This window comes from Diplotaxodon limnothrissa, linkage group LG15, assembly GCF_057381915.1.
Source record: "Diplotaxodon limnothrissa isolate DT_005_m linkage group LG15, D_limnothrissa_male_GT1.1, whole genome shotgun sequence".
Lineage (NCBI taxonomy): Eukaryota > Metazoa > Chordata > Actinopteri > Cichliformes > Cichlidae > Diplotaxodon > Diplotaxodon limnothrissa.
This window is the reverse complement of record NC_140610.1, coordinates 31,648,905-31,676,778: the sequence shown is the minus strand read 5'-3', so window position 1 is coordinate 31,676,778 and position 27,874 is coordinate 31,648,905. Positions and strand designations below refer to the sequence as shown.

Below are 27,874 nucleotides of genomic sequence, written 5' to 3'. Positions count from 1 at the left end.
TTTACATTTGTTTCATGTGTCCTAACCTGGGCAACAATGACGCCAGGGTTCCTACATATAGGACATTCATTAGCTCCACATCAGTACGTGTTCCCCACCCCCAGGCAGTGCTTTCTGACTGTTAAGAAATCCTGGTTCCTTTACTGAGATCCATAACCTAATAAAAGTGCAGAAGGACTAAATCTAGACAAATCATCTAATCACACACGCTCACACATGGGTCAAAAGAAGATAAAGATTATTAGAGAAAAACTGTGAAGGAGTGGCATGTCAGTGTCTCACAGGTTCAAAGGTATAAAGTGTTTTTGTTCATGTTCAGTTTTACTGCACTTGATTTTACATCTTGATTAAATGAACTTCAGTGTTTTCTATGATCTATAGGCATAAATTTAAAAAAACCCAGATAACTTAAAAGTAAATATTTTTACTGTTTTTAAAATGATTAAAATTAATTGTGTTTACATACATTGCATATACTGTTGTTCACAACACACCCTGCAACAGAGGAAATGTAGACACATTCATATTTAAGAACACTTTTTGGGGAGAATACATGGAAAAGGACGGAAGCAGTAAAGATGCAGCAAATAAAGCCAGTGGCTGGATTAGATGGCAAAATAACAGCAACTAAATACTGTTAGGCTTTGGTGTGTTAACTTCAGCAGATTGTCTCAACGATTTTGGTCTATAGTAATCACCAAGTAAAAATAAATCATGCAATTTAAAACAAAGCATCTCTTTGGTTGGCACATATCATTTCTAGAGGCACATATGACCGAACAGCTACAAAAAACAAGTAAAAGCGCGAATAGAGTGCAATGAATACATACAACAAAGCATTCATATTCATATATGGCAATGAGAAATTACTCGAGGCTCTCACAAATGAATAGCACTATGATGGCACTCCACCATAAAGAGTCATGCACATCATAAGGATAAGACATGGGATTTAAGCATAGAATTGGAAATGCTGAAGATTTCAGTCACTTTGTGCATTAAAATAAAATAAAATAATGGCAACATGTTTTTCATTAAAGAGCAAAGTTAAGACGTATTCACGGTGACAGGACAGTACAGACAAGGAGCAGAGCTCTGCTATCATCTGAGGTAGCGGGTCACAGGTCTGCAGAGGAAAAAAAAAACACTGACCCACAGCATTTCTATGATGGAGATTCATTTCCCCGGCAGCGTGAGTTTTCCAAATATGCAGTCCACCACAGTCAGTGATGGGTGACATCACTTGGTTCACTGGCACTACATAGGGGGCTTTGGGGAGGCGAATGAGGGCAAGCAAACACACTTTCAGACATTTGCATTTGTGCACAGTTTGGTCTTCAGTCAGTTCATTTAAGGCTTTTAACAACATGAAAGTCTCCAGAAGTGAAAAGTAAATAAAACACAAAACAGATACCTTTCTACTGAATGTCATTGAACTGGACAGAGTTAATAATTAATGGGACTGATGGTCACATAGTCAATTATTAGTTAGACTCACGTCCACAGTTCAAACAGAGGCGTCTCTGAAATGATTCAGTAGAGTGAGTAAATCATACAGAGGTGAAGGAAAATGCACAATGTTTTGTGGGGTTTTGGGCCATTTAAGAGATCATCTGACATGAACCAGGTCAACTGTTAATGAATGCTGCACAATTTAAGTATGAACTCAAATGTGAGAGAAAATTACAAGAAAATGAACAAAAACGGTCCCCATCTGGCAGTAGGCTTTAACAAAGGGGTGAGGATTCAATTAAAAGGTAACATCTTCCAATTTCTTTGAATGTGCTCACTCAGCATGTTGCTAAAACAAAACCCACTCATGCCCTAACTTGGCCAGTGACCTAGAGTTCAGTTCAGCTCTTCATCCCGCTGTCTTTGAAAGAGCAAAGTAATCAACAAACTGATGCAGTACATCAGATACGCATGGCTAATGTAAGTGGTGAATGTCTTCTTATGTGCTGATAGGCTGAAAGCAGTCAACAAAGTTTTAAACAGATATGACTTGATGATAAGTGAACTTTCACAGTGGCTAGAAGTCCTATTTTTCCTACTCCAGACTAATATTTTCTGCTTGCTTCCAGTCTCTGTGCCTTTTTTAGGATAACCAGTTGCCACATATTTACTTTCTAAAACTATTTCTTTAAATATAACATCTAAAACACTGAGGAGGTTTGATTTAAAGCAGCCTCTTTGAATGAATCAGTCACAGTACCAGATTAACTGATGACACAGTTGCAGGGGGCTTTATAGAACCCTCTCTATGCTTTCATGTTTGTATAATGTGATCATTAATAATTCAATAGTGGTAATTTTGGAAACACAGGCAGCATAAATTCTGGGATGCTCCACAGCATGGGATCAAGAGTGGATAATAACCTTAACCCCTTAAAGCCTGAAATATAAAATAATTGCAGAAAATTCTTGTTTACTGAACCATCAGACAAATTTGTTTAAAAATTAAGTACATTTTAATTATCTTATATGACTTTTAATTTGTACCATATATTTGCTACCTCTGGTATTTAAAAAATGTATTGTGCAGTTTATTTTGAATTTTTCAAGGGAAAGAATTACGGGCTCAGTGAGGTGAACTTAGAGCTTTTGGGTGCCAAGCTCTGCTTGGTGAGTTAAACAGCCTTTAAATGATCAGATTTCCTAGATCCAACCTCGGAAGGGAAGCTGGGTCAGCATCTCTGACAGGACATATTTTATTGTGCTTCCCAAAGCTGCATCCTTACAAGCACCTTTACAGCTCAGATTCCAGAGTCAGACAGAAAAACCTAGACTTTTTAGAGCACTTCTCTGAGCCGATAGTTACTGTGTGTCTTTTTAAACACCAATCATTGATTAGGGATGCACTGACTGTCAAAAGGACCAATACCAGTACAAATATCAACGGTAATACAGATACTGGTACTGATACAGATATTGATGTCTTAAAGAGCATCTGGAAGCCTGCAGATAACAGTATTTGTATTAGTTTTTGTTGTTATCTAGTTCCCGGTTTGGTCCAGGAAAACAAATATAGCATATTATTTCATTTGTGTCAGGGTTTTTTTTTTCAGCTTTTGTTAACTTTTAGGCAGGACATCAGTATATGCCAATTTATTTGCAGAAATGCTGGTATCAACCAACCCCGACCACTGTATCAGTGCACCCCTAAAACAGATTACATAGCATACTGGAGGACATAAAGATGGCAGGGTTAAATATAAATCTTTGGCAGACTGGTTCACTATGAACTTATACAAAAATTTAAATTAACACCATAAATTGTTTCCTATGTTTTTCTGTATGTTATACTATACAACATGTTTTAACTGTATGTCTAAAACTGTATGATAGTGATGAAAAGTCAATGTTAAGATTAGAGTAAGCCCAGTGAGAATGGCTGCTGACGGAGTTGATCTTGGACACAGTACTGCATGCCTAACTCTTATTGTGACAAAAAAATAAATGTCCAGTTTTCCCCATTTTCAGCTACAATTTCAAGCTTGTCTGATGTAAGATTAGTTCAGTCTGATGCATAGTTCTTCAGGATCACATTTACGTTCAGCTTCAACATATGACTCTGATATGTTTGAACACTTTGGCATTTTTTCCTACTTAAAAAAGTCTTCACATAAACACAGATATGGACAGAGTATCTTAATACTATCAATGAGCAGCAGCAGCCTCAGTCTGACCCCCTGCACCTCTCTGTCAGTCTCTCTCTAGGGGTATTTAGAGGACAGACTCTCCTGCTTTGTGTTGCACAACTTCTTGAGCCTTTTCATGATTCATCATCTTCTGGTCAGCGTCCTGCTCCCCTTTCACGGCCTGCTTTTTCTCTCTTCTCTTGTGCTTGGCTTCCACCCAGGGTATCAGACACAGCAAGGCCCCGCCAATGATCGGTGGGACTCCTGCTAGGTAGAAGGCCATGTCGTAATATCCCATTTTGTCCCTCAGATAGCCTGCAACCAGATAAAGGGGGGTGGGGGGGGGTGGGGGGGTAACGGTCAAATAAACACAGCTAAAGGTCAATGTTTACGATCACATCCAAATACAAAGAGAAACACAAGTGTCAGAACTCCTAAACATCGCAAGATTAACAGCTGGTGCTGACCAAGATGTCATTGACTTTTGTAAACTCTCCTAATAAAGATGGCTTCCAGCTCTACCCCACACACACACACACACACACACACACACACACACACACACACACACACACACAGAAGCTGCTCTGCCAGCAGCCGTAAATCACTACAGAGGGTGGTGAAGGCAGCAGAGCACATCACTGGCACGAGGCTTCCTGCCATTCAGGACATTTATCTCCAGCGATGCTTCCGTAAAGCACACAGCATCATCAAGGACCACAGCCACCCAGCACATCAGCTGTTCTCTTTGTTACCATCTGGCAGACGTTACAGGAGCCTGTCTGCTCGGACTACAAGACTCAAAAACAGTTTTTACCACCAAGCCATACGACACCTCAACCACAACACTTAAACACACACAACACAGCACTCAGAAGCTACCCTGCAGCTTCACAAGTACTCTATTTAATCTGCACTGGTCACTCCACTTTATTGTCATTGATATTTATATTTAAAAGTGCAATACTGTAATTTTCTGCTGCTCATTCCTGTGCAATATCCCATCTGCCCTCCCGTCATATTTCTTTTCAAGATTTTCTTATTTAGTCACTAGTGTACATATATTTATATTTATAGATACATATATATTTAGTCATCTTTTCTCTTTTACCATGTCTCTCTAATATTTTGCTCCTTACTATTTTTCTATTTTCTTTATTATTTTATTTTATTATATTTTCTCCTACTGTATCATGCTGCTGAGTGACTGCTGCTCGTCAAACACATTTCATTGCAATGTTGACCTTGTGCTAACTTGCATATGACAAATAAAACTGAAAACTGAAAACAACTGATTGTCTTCCAGGAAGCCCTCTGCACATGAAGCTCACATGAGTAAATGCACATGCTAGCAGTAAACCTTTAGTGAACCTTTGGCATTCAGCACTGAAGAAGTCTCGCATTTTTTAAAATCCACATGTAAACAGCGCCAGCTAGAAACATACACACACACTGATTAGCCACAATACTGAAACCACCTGCCTAGCAGTGTGCATGTCTCACACCTTTCAAAGCATAGCTATCGGGCATGGCCTGCATTTGTATAGCGCTTTTCTAGTCCATAGGACCCCAAAGGGCTTTACACTACATTCAGTCATTCACCCATTCACACACAGGCGATAGCAAGCTACATTGTAGCCACAGCTGCCCTGGGGCGCACTGACAGAGGCGAGGCTGCCGGACACAGGCGCCACAGGGCCCTCTGACCACCACCAGTAGGCAAACATGGGGTTAGTATCTTGCCCAAGGATATTTGGCATGCAGCCAGGGTGCAGCCTGGGATCGAACCACCGACCTTCTGATTAGTGGCTGACCTGCTCTGCCACCTGAGCTACAGCCACATGAAGCTATCGGGCATCCTACAGATGCTCAATCGTGCTCATGATTGAGCATCTGGGGAATCTGAAGATTAACTGAACACTATGAACTCTTAGCAATGTTCCCAATGGTGGAATGCATTATCCTCCTTAAGGGGTCAGTGATATTAGGAGATGCTCTTGGGAATGCAACTCCCACATAACTGTTTCCAGCAGAAAATTGGCCCAGGAGTCCCATGTCCTCTGTTGGCTTGTCTGATAATGCATCCTGCTGCCACCTCTTCCCTGTGTAGATAAGTGCACACGCTGGTGTTCAGTCTGTGTTTCCACAAACCCCGCTAATTCTAGAGACTTATTCATCATGAAGAAAACAAGACAGTCGATCGATCGATTATTTGCGCAAGGGAGGCCTCGTCTGTGTCCACCACGAAAATGACCCCCAGATCTGACCTCCTCCTGCTACCTTTTATTGAGAGACAGTTCACACAAAACACGTCAGAACAAAGCCACGCCCCCTTGGTTCTAAGACCAATGTGTGAACTTCTGTAAGAGTGTGTGTGTGTGTGTGTGTGTGTGTTATGTGAGAATGTGTGTGTGTGTGTGTGTGTGTGTGTTATGTGAGAATGTGTGTGTGTTAGACCTCCTGCTGACCAAAGGGTCATAAACCCAGGAAGCTTACATCAAAAGAAACAGATCTTTCCGATAGGATGTATCTACAATAAAACCTCCCCCAGCACAGAGTGATTGGAGAGGTGGTCAGGATCAAAGGAATGGCTTTGATCCTACTGCTTGAACTAAGACTGTACAAATTTAAGAAACACAATGGCAACATTCAACAATTAGACTTAACAGCTGGCTCACATGATTCATCAGACCAAGCCATCCTCTTGATCCATGATCCAGTTCAGAAACTCACATGCTCAGTGTAAGATCTTCAGCTTTAGTACAGGGCTCAGCATGAGCACTCTGACCAGTATTGCAGCTACAATCTCATGCACAGCAAGCTGTGATGCCCTGTGTTCAGACACCTTCGTATCACAGAAAGACAGCATTAAGGCTTTAACCAGATTGTGCTGCATTAGCTCTTTGTACAAGACAAGGTAAAATGCGGAAATGCGTCAGTGATCCTTGTGCACTCACCAGCTCACTGAATGTCCTTTTTGTAGGTACACATCACTACACAGTTGGAATTACCCCAAAGAGGCTTATATATAAAAGTATGCATGTGCTAGATTTTTGAAGCTAGTTAAGGCCAAGGATCCAAAATGACTAAACTGCCATATTATTAGATCATCAGTTTAGTGTGGGCATGTGTCATATGTTCAGGGGTTACCTGAGCATGATCACAAATTTCAGTTAACTCCTGCTTTACCTGCAATAGGGGGCCCCACAGTCATGGGCACAGACATCAGGCCTAGCAGGAAGCCAATGGCCTGGGACACATCTTTGGCTCCAACCAACTCAAAGGCGATAGGTGCCATGATGCAGATGAAGCAGCCGTCAAACAGTCCCATCAGCAGACACACTGCGATAAGCCCGCCAAACACATTGCACAGGGGGATCATCATGGACATGAGACCGATGACGAAGAAGGACGCGACCTAAGTAGAGAGATTATTTTGTTAATTGTTATGGTTTAGTACACTCTATATATTCAGATTGGATGCAAAACCAAAAGAAACCCCTCATTTTACTTTAACGTTACACGAGAAGGCTCATGTAATGTTAAATCTTCACCCCCTATTGTAAGACCTTTAACTGGCTTAAAGGTCTCACTGTGCTATGATCCTCACATGATCCCTAAAATGCTATTTCAGAGAATTTTTAATGGTCAGAACTTCTGCATTCAGACAATGTAAATCTGCTTACACGACTGTTTAGGCCACACACTCACTTGCAGGAACACTTTGTTGACTCCGCTAATGTAATCCGCCACTATGCCGAAGATCAGTCGGCCAATGCCAGATGTTATACCAATGCACATGAGCAAAACTTCCTTATTGGTGTCTTTTCCAAAACGCTCCTCCACGTGTTTCATCTGTGGACAGTAAATGAAAGATGAACACAGCTGTTTCATTTCTTTAGTTTACTGCAGTTATATGATGCACAGTACAGCACAAAGAATTACAATAAAAACTGTGAAACTGCAACCACTGACTAAAACCTCATTGGACAGTGCTCTTTGCTTAGTCATTGTGGATTTGTGTGTTAACTACATAAAGATATTTGCCTGAGATCTAACCTCACTGGACACTTAACTAGGTACACCTTTCTGGTACCGGGTTGTACCTCCTTTTGCCTTAGGATTACTTAAATTCTTCATGGCAAAGGTTTACCAAGGTGCTGCAAATATTCCTCAGAGATTTTGGTCCTTGTTGCCTCGACAGCATCGCACAGTTGCTGCAGATTTGTTGGCTGTACATCCATAATGCAAATCCCCTGTGCTACCTCATCCTAAAGGTGCTCTATTGGATTAGGAGGAGGTGGCTGAGGAAGCCATTTGAGTACAGTGAACTCATTGGCATGTTTGAGAAACCAGTTTGATGATAAAAGGTGACTCTGCCAACCTGTAGCATCAGTTTTCTGTTCTTGGTTGACAGGAGTGACACCTGGTGTGGTCTTTGTTTTTTATAAGTCTGTCAGCACTGCGCTGCACTCCTGTGGATGCATATAGTTGAATGAAGAGAGGGAAAATTCACTAAATTTTTCACTCAATGTATCTTTTACTTCACATTCTGCATGCGTTTTTCAGAAATCTGGGGTTGAATGGTTTTGCAGAACTGGGTTCAAAAAAATGTCCGGTTTTACAAATCCTTTTATTTATATGACAGCAGCCATATTTCAGGCAACAGGTCAGTTTGTTGTTATCATATCATCAGATCCTTTTATCTAGCTTGTCCATATTTCAGTGCTCATTTGTATTTCAGCTTCCAGCGAATGCCGTTTTCTAGTTTACACTGTCCAGATGTTGGCTTTCCACATTATCTCCTGTAGCCACGTCATTCCTACTGCTAAGCATTAATCTGTGAGGACCGAGAAGAGAAAGAGGGGCCTGCTGTGTTTCTACCTCCAGGCAATGTGCAGCAGACCTCTTCAAAGGACCTGCAGTCTGCTGATGTATAGACCCATCACCATCACCCCCTACACTTTCTGGGAGACTTACATTCTTTGCCAATGTACAACAACATGCTCTGTCTTTAGGAAGTCTTACATCCAAGAAGCAATGCTACACACATCTTTGTTTGTTTGTATAAGTGTCAGGAGATTAACTTATGATACACACACTCAGTTGAGGCTGACCAGAGGGAGGATAGTTTTAAAGTGAAGTTAGATGTATCTTGAACTTTGCCACCTAGAATTCTGCTTGGAAGGTTCACGTGACAAACGTGCTGCTCCCTCAATCACACGATCACATTATCAGACATAAACCAGTGGACAGTTGATAATTGTTGAAATTTATTGCTTCAGCCTAGCCTTCTGAAGGTGATTGATATTCCTCATGTGTCATACAGTAGTGAATACCTTATGGAGAATGTGGTTCAGTCAGGAAAAGCAGACCAAGAGAGTCATATAGCAAATATGTAAGATAATATGGAAGTGTATGAGTTACAACCTAGCATCACCTACTCACTGCCATGATGAGATCTATGATACCAGCGAACTATCAGTCAAACAAGGATCCTTTGTTCACAGCTATATGGCTGGTAAATGATCGTGGATCTTTTTTTAGATATTCCCTATCTGACTCATTCCCACATTATCAGGTTAGGTTACATTTTCAAAGCTTCCTGCTCCAACCGATATATAAATGTAAAGAAAAATAAAGTGGTTCATCTCATAAATTCTCACCCAGCATGCATAGCTGATGACATTATATTAAGCATAACAATCACTGAAGTTCTCAATAACCTGAGCTGCTACTTATGACTAGTTCAGATGTCTAACAAAGAAATCTATAGTTGGTGGATTTAGCAAGGTAACAAACTAGAGCACCTTAACACAAAATACATTTCAATTATAGGGAGAGTTTTCCCCTTTAGAGCCCCAGTGCACCAACCCAACCTTCCCAAGTGCTGTCGTTCTCCTACTCTCTCGCAGATGTGTAATGATCATCAAACATCCAGCCCACACACTGCAGCCCTGCAGGTGCTCCTCATTAAAAAAATGAAACAAGCTTATTTTAAAAGTAGACACAGCTATCTGAAGAAAAGTACGGCTCTGAATGGTCCTTTATGGTGTTCCATGATTCAATTATGTTGATTCAGGAAAGGGAGGACATGGATTATCTGTCTTGATGATAAGATCAAACTTTCTAACATATTGGCCTTCAGCAAGTTGCATAATTTTCACAAATTCCTCTCCCACTTTGCACTTGGCAAAGCAATAGCATACCTTTTATCAAGCCATTTACAGAGCAAACACAAAGGCAACTTCTTTTTTCTCTAATCAGCAATAAGTTGAGAACTGGACTTTACTCTTTAAGTAAAGAGGTAAGCAAGATGAAAAACATACGTGGTACTAGGGCAAGGCTATTTCAAAAGGCCGCGCTCAGCACTTTGCTCAAGGAAATAGACACTATAAAAAAATAAAAAGTATACAGCTGTTTGGAGGATCTGACAGGACTCCGTTCCAACAAGCCGAACAATATGCTGCTGGACACATGTTTTTCTGCTTTTCCATCCCACAGGGCTGGGGCTTTAGGTGCAGGTAGTGGGGAAGAATGGCTGCCGAGGCTGTTAGTCCAGTGCTGGTGCTGAGGCTTCAGCCAGATCCAAGTGTTATCCCAGTCTGTGTAGCAGACATGAGAAGTGTTGGGAAAACACAGGCATTGATCCACAGGACACTCTGATCTCCCTCCAATAACAAAGTCACCGTCTCCAAATAAACAGGCATCTCCTGAGTCTTTCCAGTACATACAGGCTCCCCTTCTGCAGCCCTCCCAAGACGTTGTCTCTAAGCTCAAAGTTTCCTATCTTAAAGCAGAAATAAACACTGATTTAGGGAAAGCGACACATGTTTACGGAACTGCAGATTAAATCCTCCTTCCATATTATGCCACATTCACCAGGACCACACAGCTAAATAATGAACACATGAGGAACTAGGAAGTTGTTGTGGTGAAAAAAGAGCCAGGCAACCCACACTACAAAATCAGCTGACATCTACCTGCCGAGACTGATTTTCTTTAATCATGTTTTGTTTTGTTTTTAATATGTCTGTCTTTGAGAGTCAGGGCTCTTTGCCAATGCTGTAGAGTCACACTATATTGTATTTATGTTGTTGAAAGCACTGAATAGTTATATTTCAAAATGGCTCTAGAAAAGTATCATTGTATTAAGAAAGGTGAACTAAATATCTAGTAAAATATAATATGTAAAAGTAGCCCAAAATTGACCATAAGTGGACCATGTCACAATTACACACAGAGACCTTTATTACAATAAATTCCAATTTATATTTCAGGATTGTGCACAAATACATTAGCAAACTGTGTTTGTTGAGCTATTCTTTAAATGCGCCATCTTAAGTAATTTGGCCTTGTGTTCATTTTAATTGCATACATCAATGTAATTGCATTGCGCTGATGGACCCATGGCTCTGCAGGCAGTGCAGGTAAATATTTTTTTAAAAACATTATAATGCAGGGAGACCTCACCACCGTTTAGGCGTCCACCAAAGCTCAGCCCTGCTGTTCATCCTCTGCATGAACACAGCATTACAATAACCAATACCTTGGACCCTCCTTTACGCAGACGATGTGGCACTCGCAGACCCAGACCGCCTGCCTCTACAAGAGCAGTCGCAGGAATGGAAGGACCAGCTGAAAGAAAGTGGAATGCACCTGAACACCAAGAAAACGGAATACCTAGAATGTGGCCCTCAGATCCTGGGATTGATCCAGATCGACGGCCAGGAGTTAAAGAAGACCGCCCAATTCAAATATCTCAGGTCCCTGGTCTCGGCGGACGGCGAGACTCTCCCAGATGTGTGCTCACGAGTCAACACAGCATGGCTTAAATGGCGTAAATCCACCGGCATCCTGTGCGATAAGAGGATGCCTGAACACCTTAAAGCCAAGATCTACAAGACAGTCTTATGGCCGGTGGCCCTATATGGAGCGGAATGCTGGCCAGCCACCAAGAAACACGAGCAGATCCTCCATGGAGATGAAGATGCTCAGGTGGATGTCTGGGCTTAACCCGCCCGGATTGTGTGACAAATGAAGATGTTTGAAAATGACTCAGAGTTGCCCCAATCGAAAAGATGATGAGGGAAGCACGCCAACGGTGGTATGGACACGTCATGCACAGCAAGGATAATTCGGTGTCAAGAAAAGCCTGCAATAGTAAAACTGTAATCTTTGTGCCACTTTTGTGCATTTGTATCGTGCCAAATAAGCCATGCGCAAAGCACCAACATTTCTACTGGAATCCCCATCATTTCAAATCATTAAGGGTCTCACGAGGCAAGGTGTGAACTCTTTGTGCGACACTGCTCCACCCTGCCATCATGTGAATTATTACAGCCACATATTACACACACACATATTAGAATGACTGATAGTCTAATGATGACTCTTCTCTCAAACCATGTTTCCAAACTGTGAACATTAGAATTCTCAAAGGAGTGCCCTCTCTCTGTTTGGGTGCAGATGTTCAGCTGAGTCTTGTCTTGAAGAGCTGGCTCTCCTATCCTGTCCCATGCATCTTCAGCATGCACTTAGCTGTCTAGCTTGCGTTTAGATGTTTTGTCCTTGGGATTATAGTGATATTGAAGTGCACACTTGGAGAAAATTCGTCTGATATAACACTGGTGCACGTGATGGAACTCTGGAAACGTTCTCAAATGATATGTTTTTCTGTCTCCTTTTGCATCCTCCCTTAAATAAAATTTTTAATTTATCACAGTTGCCAAAAAGCAAAATATTAAAAGACAGTAACACTCTGTGCCACCGCTGAATGTCTGGAAGATCCTGCCATGGTTTCAACTTCCCTTCCTCTCCCCTTTCACAGTTCTGTTATTCACATAGCTGTTATGAGTTTTGATGACTGTGCTGTTGAAGCTAGCTAACCTCTCACCCTTATTCCTTGTTAACCATGCCAATAATGAGATCCAGAACCAAGGAGTAGGATAGTTGCAAAATCACACTGTGGAATCTTGGAATTGGCATGCTCCCATATGTCAAATGGATCATTACCAACCCCTTGTTTGGAGTGGAGTGAACGGCACATACACAAACAGTAAGTATGAATGCCAGCATAAATATTATTAGAACAGCAGATGAAAGAAGTGATAAGTACTTACCAGATGAACATAAGGCACAAAGTAGCCATAGAGGGCAGCGGGAATGCCGAAGGCCCAGATGCGATATCCCCACGACTTCCAGATATTGACGTTGAAAATCTGTTTTAGGTGTGAGCTGCCTGTTTGGGAGTCTTTCGGTTTGACCGGCAGCAGGGGCTTGTAAGTGAAGCCAGCCAGCATCAGCACAAGCATGAGGATGCAGAGGACACGCAGGGTGGAGTATAGGCCTATGTTTTTCAGTAAGGCTGACAGCACAAAGGGCATAGCGATCGTGAAGACGCTGCTGCCGGCTGTTACAATACCATTTACGAGGCCAAGGCGCTTTTTAAAGTAATGGCCAAGGATGACCAGGCTTGGCTGGTAGGCGAAAGAGCAGCCGCAGGAGAACACAATGCCGTATGTGAAGTACATGAGGTCCAGGGACCTAGGAGCAAATAAATAACATCAGTGTACAATCGATTCATTCAGAGTTGCCAATTCATCTGCAAGATATTTCCCAGAAAAGAATCAGTTCTTAGCAGCAGCAACTATAAAATAAGATGTCAAATGTCTTTAAAGGTCCAAAAAAACGTTGTTTAAATTACGATACAGATTTTTGTTTCAAGAAGCTTTATCACGTATTAGGTTAAATCAAATGCAACGCAGTAACACAATTCTCATTCACATAAATCAAATACAGAGTAAGTCTCCTAACTCGTTCTCACATTAAGTTAATTTGCTATAACTTCAGTGACAACAAATAATTAGTTTAAATATTTTTAACACATTATGACACATTCTAACCGATGGTGCATATTGGTTTACATTGTCAGTGACTCATAATTATAAAAGTTATCAATTGTTTAAACTAAGTCATTTTACTATTTCATGAAAACTGACAGACAGCATGTTGCTGCCACCAAATTCAAAATGACCAAATGCCTTTTCCTTAAAATAGTACATGTTCTTAGTTCCACTGTTAATAAAATATTTTATAGGTTTATGAGCTTTGCCAATCACTGCATTCTCTTTTTACTTACATTTTATACAGGGGCCTAGCGTTTTTGGAAATGGTTTTGCACACAGTGAGTTTCAAAGTTCTGTTTGGCTTAAATAAATATCTAAGTGCCAATAGCAGTCACATAGTAAGTCTGCACCCTGAGAACTTAGCTTCCTGACCACAGTTTCTGTCATTTGACCACCTGTAATTCAGCAGTTTTATTGCTTACTCTAGTGATAAAGTGTGTGCGTTGCACTTGTTGCGTTGCTTGAACCACATATGACTGTGTGAGTGTTTCCTCACTTGTAGGCCACAATGAGATTCTAGGTCATTTTTACCATGAAGTCATCATTTTATATAAAATGTTTTGTTTTGGGAGATCAAACTGACTCATCGAACTGATCAAATAAAATCAGGCAGACCACACAGTTACACTGATTTTTATTTTTATTTTTACCATTCAATTAACCAACAGGACTACAGTACAGTCCCCTTGCTCTCATTTTGAAAGTTTCGCCAAGTGAACAGAGTCACTGAGTTTGACCTCTTCACTATGTTTGTGATATTGGTATTTGATATTTAGGGTAAATGTGTTGTGCTGCAAGATACAGTGCATCCAAGACATTTGCGTTTGACTTTAGATGAGTGAATGTCCTGTATTTCATTTGTTACTTAGTACTAGTTAGCATGTGTCTATGCATTTTGCCCTCACAACATGCAGCCCAAAATGTTAACTTAGAAGTTTCTAAAAAGCATGATATATTATAGTTGTGGAAACCATATAAGAAATCATGGGTGCCTTGTTACTGCCCCAAATACAATCTTTTTCAGTGGAAAACACTGTATGCATATTTTGTCATGTGACAAAAAAGTGAAGCGAGACAGGCCTGATATCCTATAATACTAAGGTTTTGCCTGTACGTGCAAAGTTAAATAACAGTTAAAAGGTGCTACAAAAGAATTATACATAAAGCAAAAGCATGCTATCTTAAGAAATTTTAAAAAAATTCTTATGCAGTTGTGAGTTGGAAAACTTCCTTACGTGACATAGGAGCTACCCAGTAGGCCGACCAGACCCACAGCAGCACCACCCACTGCAACAATTCTGCAGCCGAGCATGTCGGTGAATATGCTGACGATGGGAGAGCAGAAGAAGATCATGCCCATGGAGAGGGAGCCCACCCATGCTGCAGGAGACACACAGTGGGAAGACAGAATGAATGTCATGATTCTATTATATTTCAATTCAATTCAGTTGAATTCAATTCAATATTATTTATATAGCGGCAAATTACAACAACAGTTGCCTCAAGGTGCTTTATATTGTAAGGTAGACCCCACAATAGTAGATACAGGGAAGGAAAAAAACACCTTGCACAACTGTCTCCAGGAAAATACTTTACACTACAGACACTAACCGCTAAACAAAGGGTCATGTTGCAATAACAGAACACTATTGTTTCTGTATCGATGCACACATTTACTCAAGGATACACACAGACTGTACAGCTTACTAGGCAACCAGTCATCACATGCCTTACCAACGTCATGAGTTCCCTTTTTTACATCTTGGCCATTTTACTCCTGCTGTACTTTGTATTTGAATCTACTGAACTCGGGCTTTACAAATGCTTCTTACGTACATAGTCTATACATTTACACATTCCTCGTATGATTTCCTTCGTAGATGGAAAAGAAGCAAATAAACCATTTGGTGACAGAACACACAAGATACAAAATACATTATTATTAATTTTCAAATACTGAGGTCGTTAGTAAGTCATACCTGTGAGCCAAAGGTTCAAGTTTACTCTAACTGGCATCAGTGAGGGGGGACAATCATAACATGGTCATCTCAGATTAACAGCTCCGGCTGTGCAAGACCTACTCACCTGCTGTTCAAACTGTTTCTTTGCAAAAGCCAGCCAATGAGAAGAAAGTTCATTTTAATGCAGGGGGAAAGCCAAAAAAATTTGTTTTAGACAATGGATGGACTATACCAAGGCCCCTTAAAAGGTAAATAAGAATTGCTGTGAACAAAGCTATTCTGTTAGTGTGTTTGTCATGACTATAGGGAAAAAGGCGAGAGTGACATGTTTTTGTACAAAAGACTGCTGGGAACTGGGAACTTTCTCTTTAAGACATCACACATCCAATACCAGATAACAATAGAGACCAGAAATGCCTTCAGGTGAACAACAGGTCAGCACATGTGACACAAGCCATATAAAAAGTTGTTGACTCTGAAGCTAAGTCAGGTGAAACTTGTGGGAAAAGACCAACTGGAGCTGGAATGCTTTTGTTGTTTGTTTTTTTACACGACTAACAGGAAACCCTTGTGTCAAGTTTCAGGGTTGTTGCTGGTATTTTATTCTCCTCACCTCACCCCATGCTGGCAGAGTATTAAGCAATCTCAGGTTTCCAAATGAAACAGATGCTATGAAGTTCCAAAGAAAAACACCAGTGTGGTTGTGATTTTAGGATTAATCTGGACAACACTGTCACCAGCTTCTCCCTTTTTAAAGTCACACTTGAGGAGACGTGTTTATTTCAGTGTGCCAAGAGTTTACAGTCAGCCAGCAACTGAGAGGCTTTATTGCTCATTGTTTAAATCAAACTGTCCACAGTTGTTTATTACCTAGTGGTCCCTGCGAAATGTGGAAACAGTTATTTTCATTTTATTTCTTATCACAGTCACTTTTTTACACAACAGTAATTCACCATGATAGTTTAGATATTTGTCATGTAAGGATTAATGTTGTAAACACTAAACGCACTTATGTTGTTAGGTTCTATATCAGTTTTACAGCCATTCCGTCATAAACCAAAGTACAAATTAAAACTCTGATAACAAGGATGGACCGAAAGTCAGAGGAACACATAGTCTTTATCATTCGGGGGAACTCCCAAAGCTTCTTTAGAGTTATTCCAGACAACACAGTAAGTCAGAAAATGTTCACTCTAATAAATGCCAGTGAACGAGAAGAAGCAAGAATCCTTCAAAAGCAACAGGAAATTGCTGTTGTGCTCTTCTGGCTGTCTTGATTTAAAAGCATTTATGCTTCAGACAAGAGAAATTCTAGATTAAAAACGATGTAAAATCAGGATTCTCTGTGTCCCAGTGACATCCACCTCTAGCTACGGGCACTGCTTTAAATACTAGCAGACGAGTTTCCCTAAGTCATCCGTCTGCTTCGCTGGAACCCCCCCCCAACTCTGAACCCAGTCACCCCACAACAACTGAACCTTGAGACCTAGGAAACTGCATAATACACCTGTTATCCACAGAAAACTGCATATTTTAAAACTCAGAAAGCCTGTGTATCATTTGAGGTAACTACTTTGGGCATTCTTGCCTGATTTTCCCTAACGACCCCAAGAACTTCAGTAATGACACCATGCATCACGTGTTGTTTTGAAAGAGGGTTTTGAAAGACAATTCAGTTGGACCTGTCAATAATAACATTGAACAATAACTGAAATGTCAGTGTTTTTTTGTTATGCTCAATTATGCATTTGTGCAGTTTTAACTCTAATTTCTAATATTTCAAGCTAACTATTAACTGACTAGCTTAACGGCTCAATAAATGTAATAATTTCGAATATTTTGGCCGTTTAGTCATTACTTTAAAATTATTTTTAAAAAGTTTCTTAACTTTGTTTCAAGTACTGACAAATAATTACCACTGTTTACCCATTAATTATAATTAAACATCCCCTGTGCTATGTGCTGACAAGTTTAGCTATAGCATGTACGTTTATAAGTTCATGTCATTTTTCTTTATTTTCCTTCCTTAAAACAAATATATTTATCTATCTCTTTAATCCTAATTTCTATGAAACATCAAGTGAGATCACTGCACTGAATGCCACAAACGGAGCACTGAAGACTTTACTTAAATGTATGAATAAATTCAAAGGGTTTGCATTTAAAAAAGCTATCTGAAGAGTTATCTTATAACCAAAATTAACAAAAGCATCTAATGGATGAGGCATTTTGCAGTATTGAGGTAGCACAAGACTTGCTCAGGTAATTAAACAAACAGAACATCTCTATGGCACGTTCTAGGAATCTGTTGACCAAAGATGCTCAGATGTTACCAATGTCTAGTTGAAGCATGGAGAATGAAGACAGGCTTCATTTAACACTATAGACCACTTACAACTTACCCCGAAGTCCCAGGCTGTTCCACTATAATGAACACAAAGTGAGGAGGAAAAAGGTTTTAGCGACTAAAATGCTCTCACGGCCAACAAACCAAAAACAAGACCAGATGTCCCCCTGTATCAACACAGCACCAATGCAAAAGTGTTTGTTACCATGACGTAGTATTGACTTTAATGGCTTTAAATATATATATATATATATATATATATATATATATATATATATATATAAAAACACCCAGCACGCCCCAACATTGTGATCAGGCCATCATCATTATTTCACTTCACTTTCCAAGAGCTCTTGTTTTGCTGGGTACATCACCGTTTCTTTTATTGGTGCTGGTGGAGATAAAGGTACAAACTGGTATTCCATGAAAGTACACCCAAACCCAGGTTTAACTTTAGAGATCACACTATGTAAAAGTTTTGGAGACAAAATAATAGTAGCTGTTTTTTCAGATTCAGTTGGCAGTTCAGTGAACGGTGGAAAATATTAAAAAGGTAACCACCGGGAATCAAGATTTTATGATAACCTGATACAGTGACCATGTTAGTTAGAGCTATTACTGGACAGTGTTTCCATTCATCCATTTTCTTCCACTTGTCCAGGGCAACACCAAGGCGTTCACAAACCAGACAAGAGATTTCTCTAGCGTGTTTTGGTTCTACCCCAGGGCCTCCTCCCGTTGGAACATGCCTGGAACACCTCACCCAGGAGGCGTCAAGGAGCCATCCTTGTCAGATGCCTGAACCACCTCACCTAGTTCCTTTTCATGTGGAGGAGCAGCGGCTGTGGAGGAGAGAGCCCCTCCTGAATCCAATTTAAGACTCTGTAGGTGGTGCTCTGTTTTTTCTTCAAATGCAATAACCATCGGCAGTTATGCTAAATAAACCACTGTTAGAAATATTTAACATTTCACTTCTTCACCATGTGCAACTATTAATTACTGTACTTAATTACAAAGTAGAATACTAGAATAGCTCAGTTCTTCTGAGAGACAACATACAGACCACAAGTTGTTCTGTTTAAATTCCAAAGGACTAAATGATATGCAAAAACAATTCAGTTGGACCTGTCGATAATTGTGTGGTCTAACATCCACACAGCCACTTCAATCTGATAAGCTATTAGCTGGCTAGAAACACCTAGCCTTTCATGTACTGTAGTTACATCCAGGCTCCTTAATCTCCCAGACAGAAGAAACTAAGCAGAGCAGTGGCCTTAAATCCTGCAGCTGTCTATACCCAGCAGCCTCACAGCCAGCTCACTATCAGACATTTGGACTCGCTGACCAGGGCTCAGGAAGTGGACCCTGCTGCACTGAACGCACAGTTGCCTCCCACAAGGCAGAGCACATTCTTCTCTGACGACAGCATTGAGAGCCGGGGGAAGAAAAAGGAAAAGGGAAGTTAAGAAATGCCAACTAAGTGCAGTGAATATGTTTTAGTGACCCACATACTTCCCAGCTAACTGCACTCGATTCACATCCTCCCAGCTTTGCTTCCTAATGCTAATCTCAAATAATTATATCTAAAAGGAAAAAAAAAGAAAAGTCTGTGTAGGTTCTCAGTCATCCAGGTCATAGTAATCAAAGGAGCTTTCTTGAAACTTTTTTAGGCCCCTTGAAGGTTTTCTTTTCAAGCTCCTTAAAAAGAAAAGGAAAAACAACAACATGCAAATAAAGCATGTTGTTTGCATCTCTTGAAACAGAGAGACAGACAGCCATACACACTAACAGTCATTCGGAACTAACAGTTAACCTAACCCCACTAACTGCATGTCTTGGGCTGTGGGAGAAAGCTGGAGTACCTGGACAGAACCCATGCATATACAGAGAGACTATCCAAACTCCACAATGAAAGGCCCCGATGGTGGATTCGAACCCAGGACCTTCTTGAGGCAACATACTGCCCATTTAAATAGTTTTCAATATTTTAAATGATTTTGAATACTTTTGGATCTCTATGACATCGTCAAGAGGGGATATCCTCAAGATGGTTCATGGGCATCCAATCAGAAGGCTGGCCTCAAAAGAAGAAACCTATAAAAACCTTTTTGAGACGGTGGATGAACTTGGGATTGTAGAGCATGCAAGAGTTCTCAAATTAAAATTTAGTGTACCAAAGACGTGCTGAAGTTAGTGTTGGTGTTTATTCTGTTTCCATGACACAATTTCTCACTTCTCTGATTATTTGGTCTGGAGTAGGCATTTTATTTGAATTAAAAGGAAGCAACAGAAATCTTTTTTAAGAGGAACTGTAATCGACATGTATAAATTCTGTGGAGTTACCCTAAGAGACTAATTATGACACTTTATTTCTTTTACAGTGGGGCAAAAAAGTATTTAGTCAGCCACCGATTGTGCAAGTTCCCCCACTTAAAATGATGACAGAGGTCAGTAATTTGCACCAGAGGTACACTTCAACTGTGAGAGACAGAATGTGAAAAAAAAATCCATGAATTCACATGGTAGGATTTGTAAAGAATTTATTCGTAAATTAGGGTGGAAAATAAGTATTTGGTCACCTCAAACAAGGAAAATCTCTGGCTCTCACAGACCTGTAACGTCTTCTGTAAGAAGCTTTTCTGTCCCCCACTCGTTACCTGTATGAATGGCACCTGTTTGAACTCATCATCTGTATGAAAGACACCTGTCCACAGCCTCAAACAGTCAGACTCCAAACTCCGCCATGGCCAAGACCAAAGAGCTTTCGAAGGACACCAGGAAAAGTATTGTAGACCTGCACCAGACTGGGAAGAGTGAATCTACAATAGGCAAGCAGCTTGGTGTGAAAAAATCAACTGTGGGAGCAATCATCAGAAAATGGAAGACATACAAGACCACTGATAATCTCCCTCGATCTGGGGCTCCACGCAAGATCTCATCCCGTGGGGTCAAAATGATCATGAGAACGGTGAGCAAAGATCCCAGAACCACACGGGGGGACCTGGTGAATGACCTGCAGAGAGCTGGGACCAAAGTAACAAAGGTCACCATCAGTAACACACTACAACGGCAGGGAATCAAATCCCGCAGTGCCAGACGTGTTCCGCTGCTGAAGCCAGTGCATGTCCAGGCCCGTCTGAAGTTTGCCAGAGAGCACATGGATGATACAGCAGAGGATTGGGAGAATGTCATGTGGTCAGATGAAACCAAAGTAGAACTTTTTGGTATAAACTCAACTCGTCGTGTTTGGAGGAAGAAGAATACTGAGTTGCATCCCAAGAGCACCATACCTACTGTAAAGCATGGGGGTGGAAACATCATGCTATGGGGCTGTTTTTCTGCCAAGGGGACAGGACGACTGATCCGTGTTAAGGACAGAATGAATGGGGCCATGTATCGTGAGATTTTGAGCCAAAACCTCCTTCCATCAGTGAGAACTTTGAAGATGAAACGAGGCTGGGTCTTCCAACATGACAATGATCCAAAACACACCGCCCGGGCAACAAAGGAGTGGCTCCGTAAGAAGCATTTGAAAGTCCTGGAGTGGCCTAGCCAGTCTCCAGACCTCAACCCCATAGAAAATCTGTGGCGGGAGTTGAAAGTCCGTGTTGCTCGGCGACAGCCCCAAAACATCACTGCTCTCGAGAAGATCTGCATGGAGGAATGGGCCAAAATACCAGCTACTGTGTGTGCAAACCTGGTAAAGACCTATAGTAAACGTTTGACCTCTGTTATTGCCAACAAAGGTTATGTTACAAAGTATTGAGTTGTATTTTTGTTATTGACCAAATACTTATTTTCCACCCTAATTTACGTATAAATTCTTTACAAATCCTACCATGTGGATTCATGGATTTTTTTTCACATTCTGTCTCTCACAGTTGAAGTGTACCTCTGGTGCAAATTACTGACCTCTGTCATCATTTTAGGTGGGGGAACTTGCACAATCGGTGGCTGACTAACTACTTTTTTGCCCCACTGTATTACAATGGAGGATACACTGGATAGTATCCTCCATTGGTTTGGTTGGTTGGTTTTAATCACTGCTACATCTGTTAAATAAAGTCTAGACACAACAACAGGTTCACATACCTAGATTGCATCAGAATCAGAGGAGCTTGGCCCACAAATGTATAACAGCTGCTTAAGACTGTGTTATCTTTTTAAATTAATTTAAAAAATTGTAAAATGTATAAATTAAGTTTCAGCAAAAAAGAATAGAAATTAGAGGACAGGATAGCTGGAAAAGAGATGAGGGAGACTCCTTACAACTCCTGCTGAATTAAAGGGGTCTTACTGTGTAATACTGTTACAGTATGACTTTTCAACTGGTGCCGATCAGTCACAAAGACCCCAGTCATAACCCTAATCAGGGCCTCTTAGTGCCGCAGTCAAACATCTGGGTCTGCAACAAGGATATAGCAATTCCAGTTTACAGCAGCTGGAAGCCATTTGTATTGGGCAGTTCCACTGGAAACTGTGGAGAAGGGGGAAGTGTTTTTTGTGTGTTTGCAACCCACTCAAATCATTTGTGTGTTTTCTGGCCTCTCACACTGCAGGAAGTGAAAAGGTCTGTCTGATGACACAGGAAAAACTTGGGGAGCAGCTGCAGAGCGATTTATGGCTGTGCATAAAAAAGCACATCATATGCATGCTTGGAATGACTTCCCTCTGCAGCAGATACTAGAAGTCCATATGAAAAATGTTAAATGGGAGTTGTGTTTCATGTTAGAGGGAAGCAAAAAGGGGTGGTGTGTCAGAACAAGCTGGTGATTGGGGGAGCTTTTTGTCCACCCCCTTTTTTAAGCTCACTGTATAGTGTTGCAAACAACAGCTTGAATACATACACTCCTCCCCAAGTCCCCTTATCTCCAGCTTCTTGTTTCACAGAAAGGCCAACACTTAACCTAGAACTGCCATTATCTGTACCTTCAAAATGTATCCATCGGAAGGTGTTTTTGACTAACATGTTATGTATCTTGTGGTAAATCAGAGGATTTGTTGTACTTAAATATGTGTTTGTTGAGAATTTGAATAAAATACTTATTGTTCCATGCACTCTGCAGTTGCTCCATCAGTACTTTTTTTGTAAAGGGCTACGGCTAAATTACCCCACAAGGTTTCTTTTCATTGGCCTTGAGCAAGACAATGACAGATACAGCTATCATCTGTGTCAAGCTATTGTGATTTTATGTTTGTTTACTAAAAAGTTCCCTCCAAAACCATGCTAGCTAAGCTAGCTATGTGTTACTAACAAAAAAAGTAAACTGAAAACAGCAGAGAAACCTACTTTGCCTTTAAAAATATGAGATTTTTTGTAGTAACTAACAATAGTGTTAGTATTAAGAAAGAAACAAAAAGTAACCACAAAACTATAGATACTTTATTTTAAGTCAGTCCCAAGTTTAAACATTTGTTGATGCCATATAAACTTGATCTAAAATAAATATTTATTTCAATAATAATTTATTTTATTGTAAAATAATAAAAATTACATGTATGTACATAATAAAAACCCACATCAATCCATAATATCTGTAATGATAAAAGAGGCAACAGAGAAACGTATTAAAATCTTGTCCTGAGAAATATATGAGCACTGTGATATAATGGCCATGCTGTTTTCTATGGTTACCATGGCTGCTTAGAGACACATGGAGACCAGACCGATCATGTACCTGTGAATCTTATTATAGTGGCAGTGTGGTTTTTGCCGGTGCTGCCTGTGATGTTCGATGTTCCTAATTAGTTCACAGTGGTCTTTGTGCAAAGTTAATTTTATCCATGGTCGATGAAATGAACGGATGCAGGAGACAGTAAACAAATCAAAGAGTACCCCATGCCATGCTTAGGCTAGAGGGCTACTGAGAGCTTCAGTAGCTTTTTGGGGATATTAGTCACCATAGGATAGTACTATAGGATACTATACCATTATCCCAACTCTGTTTTTCCTTCAAAACAGGAAGGTGCCACTTAGAATTTTGTTTCTGATATTTATTCCCTCTTATTCCCTCTTTTGCCCTGTAAAAATAACGCATTTTCATACTTGTCATGCACTGTAACACCTCCACATTGTGTCAATTAGACGTGGTTGAGTGAGACCATAAAGACTGACTGTTTCAAGACCTAATCTTGGTGCAGTGACACAGGGATTGCCTGCTGTTAATCAGTCTGACATTGCCCAAGAGCAAGGACATCACAGCCATTAGTTCACATCCAGCCCCTCAGGCTGTGGTCTGAGGGGCTGGTCCCCTGCGTGTCATGTGCAGGGGGCCAAACAATTTGTCCTGGTGCCACTGAAGTGGGCTCTGCCTCCAGCATGTTTATCTTCTCGAGACTTTATCTCTTGACAACCTTCACCTACTCAGACCCAAGCTTACACACGCCTGAAATCAAACGGCCTGTCAAATATTAACCAGTCTATGATTAAAACTTGTCAAGGTTTTGTGGAGCCATTCCATCGGAGTCATTTTGTTTTATTTTGAACCAAGTTACCCATGAAGATCAATCAATTATGCTTTTTAAAAGTGCTTGTAAACTTGGTTGGGCATGTTACATTCATGTGAGCCTGTAGTTGTAGATAAATATTTAACTGACAATTGTCTCATCTCCTTCAGGAGCCATCTGAGCATATTATTCAATCGGAAATCCATTATCCATAACCTTTTAGGTATTTGAATTAAAAAAATAAACTTAAAACAGTTCATTTTCAACTAGTGAAACATGTCTACTTCACAAAACAAACCCTTGCATAAAACATCATGTGACAGTAAATTACTGCTAAAGCAGCAATATAGTAAGCCTGACTGCTGACAGAATAAACTCAACATCAACTGAACACTTTGCCCTCAGTACAAGGCAGACAGCAGCCAAGCAGTGAAAAGTCCTAATATAGTCTTTCCCCCGTGTTCTGATCCCTCTTCAGTCAGTTCTGCTGCCCTATAACTGAGGGAAACCAAATTCCTGTTAATGTACAAGGGAGTCATAGTTACTGTTAACTGATCTAACACACTCAAAAAACACTTGATCTAATGTTGGTGAAAGCACTGACATTGCTTTACTCTCCCACGCACTGATACTAAAACAATATTTTATCCTTTACTGCACCATCAATCTCTTTATTTTTTCCTTTCATACACAGTCAAAACAATATTCAGCCAAAATATGCTCACATAATGTCTTGTTATTGACATTTTAATGTCAATTAAATACATGTTGTTTTGATTACTTCAGAGTCATCAAAACAACACAATCAAGGTATCAAAAAACTCTGTGTTTAGTCCAAAGTTCTTTGGCAGGTCTGACAGTAGACAACAACCAAGTGGCTTTTGGCACGAGGCTCAAGAATAACCCCATCTGGCATTTTCACAGGGAGGGAACCAGCATAGAGCCTTGACCTTCCCACCCCAACATAATGCATTGTGATTGGTTGACTGTGACAATTTCCGAGCTTTGCAGCGCGTTATCTTTGGCACCAACAAACAGCTACTAGCTGAAGATTTCAGCTATTGGAAACTTGCTCTTTATGGAATATATATCCCTATTTAAGAAATTCATGAATGCCCAGCAGATAATTTCTGGTAAATTGGTAGTAGATCAGACCATAGGAACTACAGCTACAAATTCAAATTAATATGTTAGCACGCATGATAAACACATTATGCGACCTGAAATCATACACATTACCCTGCATCACAGAAAAGAATATAGTTTTACTCATAGGCAGTAATGTTTGATCATTCTTCTCAGAAAGGAAAGAGAGAAATGCGCAGTATTTTCAGTTATTCCAAGCAGGGATTGTTATTGTTATTATAATAATAATAATTATTATTATTATTAATGTAGACCCTAGAAGAATTAAAACTTACAAGTTAAAGACCTTACAATATAAACTGTTGTGATTTGGCACTATATAAATATAACTAAACTAAGTTGAACTGAATTTAATTATTCCAACAAGAGCAACCCGTTTACAGCAATCAGGCCATCATGGTCCTTAAAGTGAACAGACAAATACTGGCCCTAATAATTGCTTTAAGTTGCAGACCTTAACTGAACATTTATTTTCATCTTAGGTGCAGTTTCAAGGCATATGCAGTTTTAGCCGCATCGGAGCTTGAATGTGAGACAAAGAAACACGTTCAAACATGTGCGTTGGTATGTCTTTGCACTCAAATCACCAAGCACAGGGCACATGAGGGGTTTTCAATGTGGAACTGCCTACATTTCAACTCCCCAGTCAACTTAGAGGATTAAAAACTTACTGTTTGTACTGCATTCTCCATAAAGAACAGGAGTAAAACTACCTATCAGAAGGCTTTAATAGGCAAGGTTAAAACAGTAAATCAGCAACAATCTCTCCCTATTATGTTATCTTTACTTCGGGTCTTATTGACTGTAATTATGCCCATTCAAAATGTACCGAAGTGGGATAAATCAGAGATAAGATAAAGGAGAGCCATGGCACTCAAACAGTAAATGGCCTGTATTTGTATAGCGCTTTACTTAGTCCCTGTGGACCCCAAAGCGCTTTACACTACATTCAGTCATCCACCCATTCACACATTGGTGATGGAAATATACATTGTAGCCACAGCTGCCCTGGGGCGCACTGACAGAGGCGAGGATGCTGGACACTGGCGCCACCGGGCCCTCTGGCCACCACCAGTAGGCAACGGGTGAAGTGTCTTGCCCAAGGACACAACTATCAGAGCCAGGGCTCGAACTGGCAACCTTCCACGATCGCCCCTTGGAAACAGAATTTTAAAAAAAGCTTTTTAAAGCCTTATTTTTGGTTCAAAGTCAAACATTTTCAGGATTTTTTTATTTTTATTTGACTTCATTGGTGAATCAATACCTGCAGTTTTTATATCCTGGTGATCATCAAAATAAAAGTTCATTAAAGTATTTCTTCTGAACTGTCCCATCAAAAAGTGTCTTACTCACAGGAAAATGAAAATAACTAATAAGTATCCAGTAACACAATAAAACTGTAACATGAGAAACAATGTTAATGTCTTAACAGAAAGGAGGTCTAACCCATTCGGCTTTTTAAACCCACCAATCTACATCAGATACTGACTAATACTGACTCAATATCTTTGAGTATTCGTGCTTATAAGTTAATATATTCATTTCAGTTACATCGTATTCGTGTTCTGTGTATGACATGCACCACAGGCCATGATATTGATGGTCTTATCTGCTCCACTCCATGTGTACAGCGAAACAGATAAGCACACACGGTGAAACAGACAGCAGAGGAGAGAATATTACTGTAAAACGTACAAGCCTTAAATGCTGATCTGAAATGAACCTACGTAAATAGCAACGTGTTGCCATCTCTCATTGCAACAATAAAAACCAATTAACTCACAGCAGGCAATCATTTTTTATTCATGTACATATTTTGGGTTGAGTAATTTATTACATGTTCTATGTCTCCCTCCAAGACAAGACTGCATATCAGTATCTTGTCGCAACTTTCACTTGTGCTAAAATGAAGCTCTCTATATGACTTGCACTCTTTTTTCTTTTCTTTTTTTTGGGGCAGTGACTTGCACTCTTAATGTGTGCTATGCAATGCTTGAAAAGCTTGCTAAAAATACACATATGTGTGATTACAGCCAGTGATAAACAGAAAATAGATCCAAGGGACTGTGCTGGGAAGTAAAACTGTTGTCTAAAGTTGAGTAAAGTAAAGTCTATGTCAGCAGTGTCCGTGTAAACAAGTGATGCAAATTTCCATGGAAAATCCTGACCAGGGAGATGAAAAGTGTATCTGCAGTAAAGTGTCTACACAGCCAGAGAAGACGACTTGTTATGTTGCCAACAAGCAACACTCATACAATGGCTGATGGGTGTTTCTTCCATCTCATCTTTACTTTTTACATTTTCATTATGAGATATTAGAAATACCATTATTAATATATCTGATAAAATTCGTTGCCCAGCTACAGTTCTTCCCCCAAAATGACTCAGAAACTAGACTAAGACGATCAAATCACGCTACACTCAGTA

The 27,874-nt window shown here is 40.2% G+C and overlaps 1 protein-coding gene across 1 annotated transcript in view; it reads right to left on the bottom strand.

Moving 5' to 3' along the window:
* Window positions 1-482: 482 nt before the first annotated feature.
* Window positions 483-27,874, bottom strand: part of slc16a10 (solute carrier family 16 member 10) — a 30,928-nt gene continuing 3,536 nt past the window's right edge. The window contains exons 2-6 of the mRNA XM_085372063.1: window positions 14,782-14,926; window positions 12,761-13,184; window positions 7,350-7,493; window positions 6,828-7,056; window positions 483-3,953 (exon numbers count right to left, since the gene is read on the bottom strand). Of these exons, the coding sequence (XP_085228189.1) occupies window positions 3,724-3,953; window positions 6,828-7,056; window positions 7,350-7,493; window positions 12,761-13,184; window positions 14,782-14,926 (1,172 nt within the window). The 3' untranslated portion in view covers window positions 483-3,723. The remainder of the gene's footprint in view (window positions 3,954-6,827; window positions 7,057-7,349; window positions 7,494-12,760; window positions 13,185-14,781; window positions 14,927-27,874) is intronic.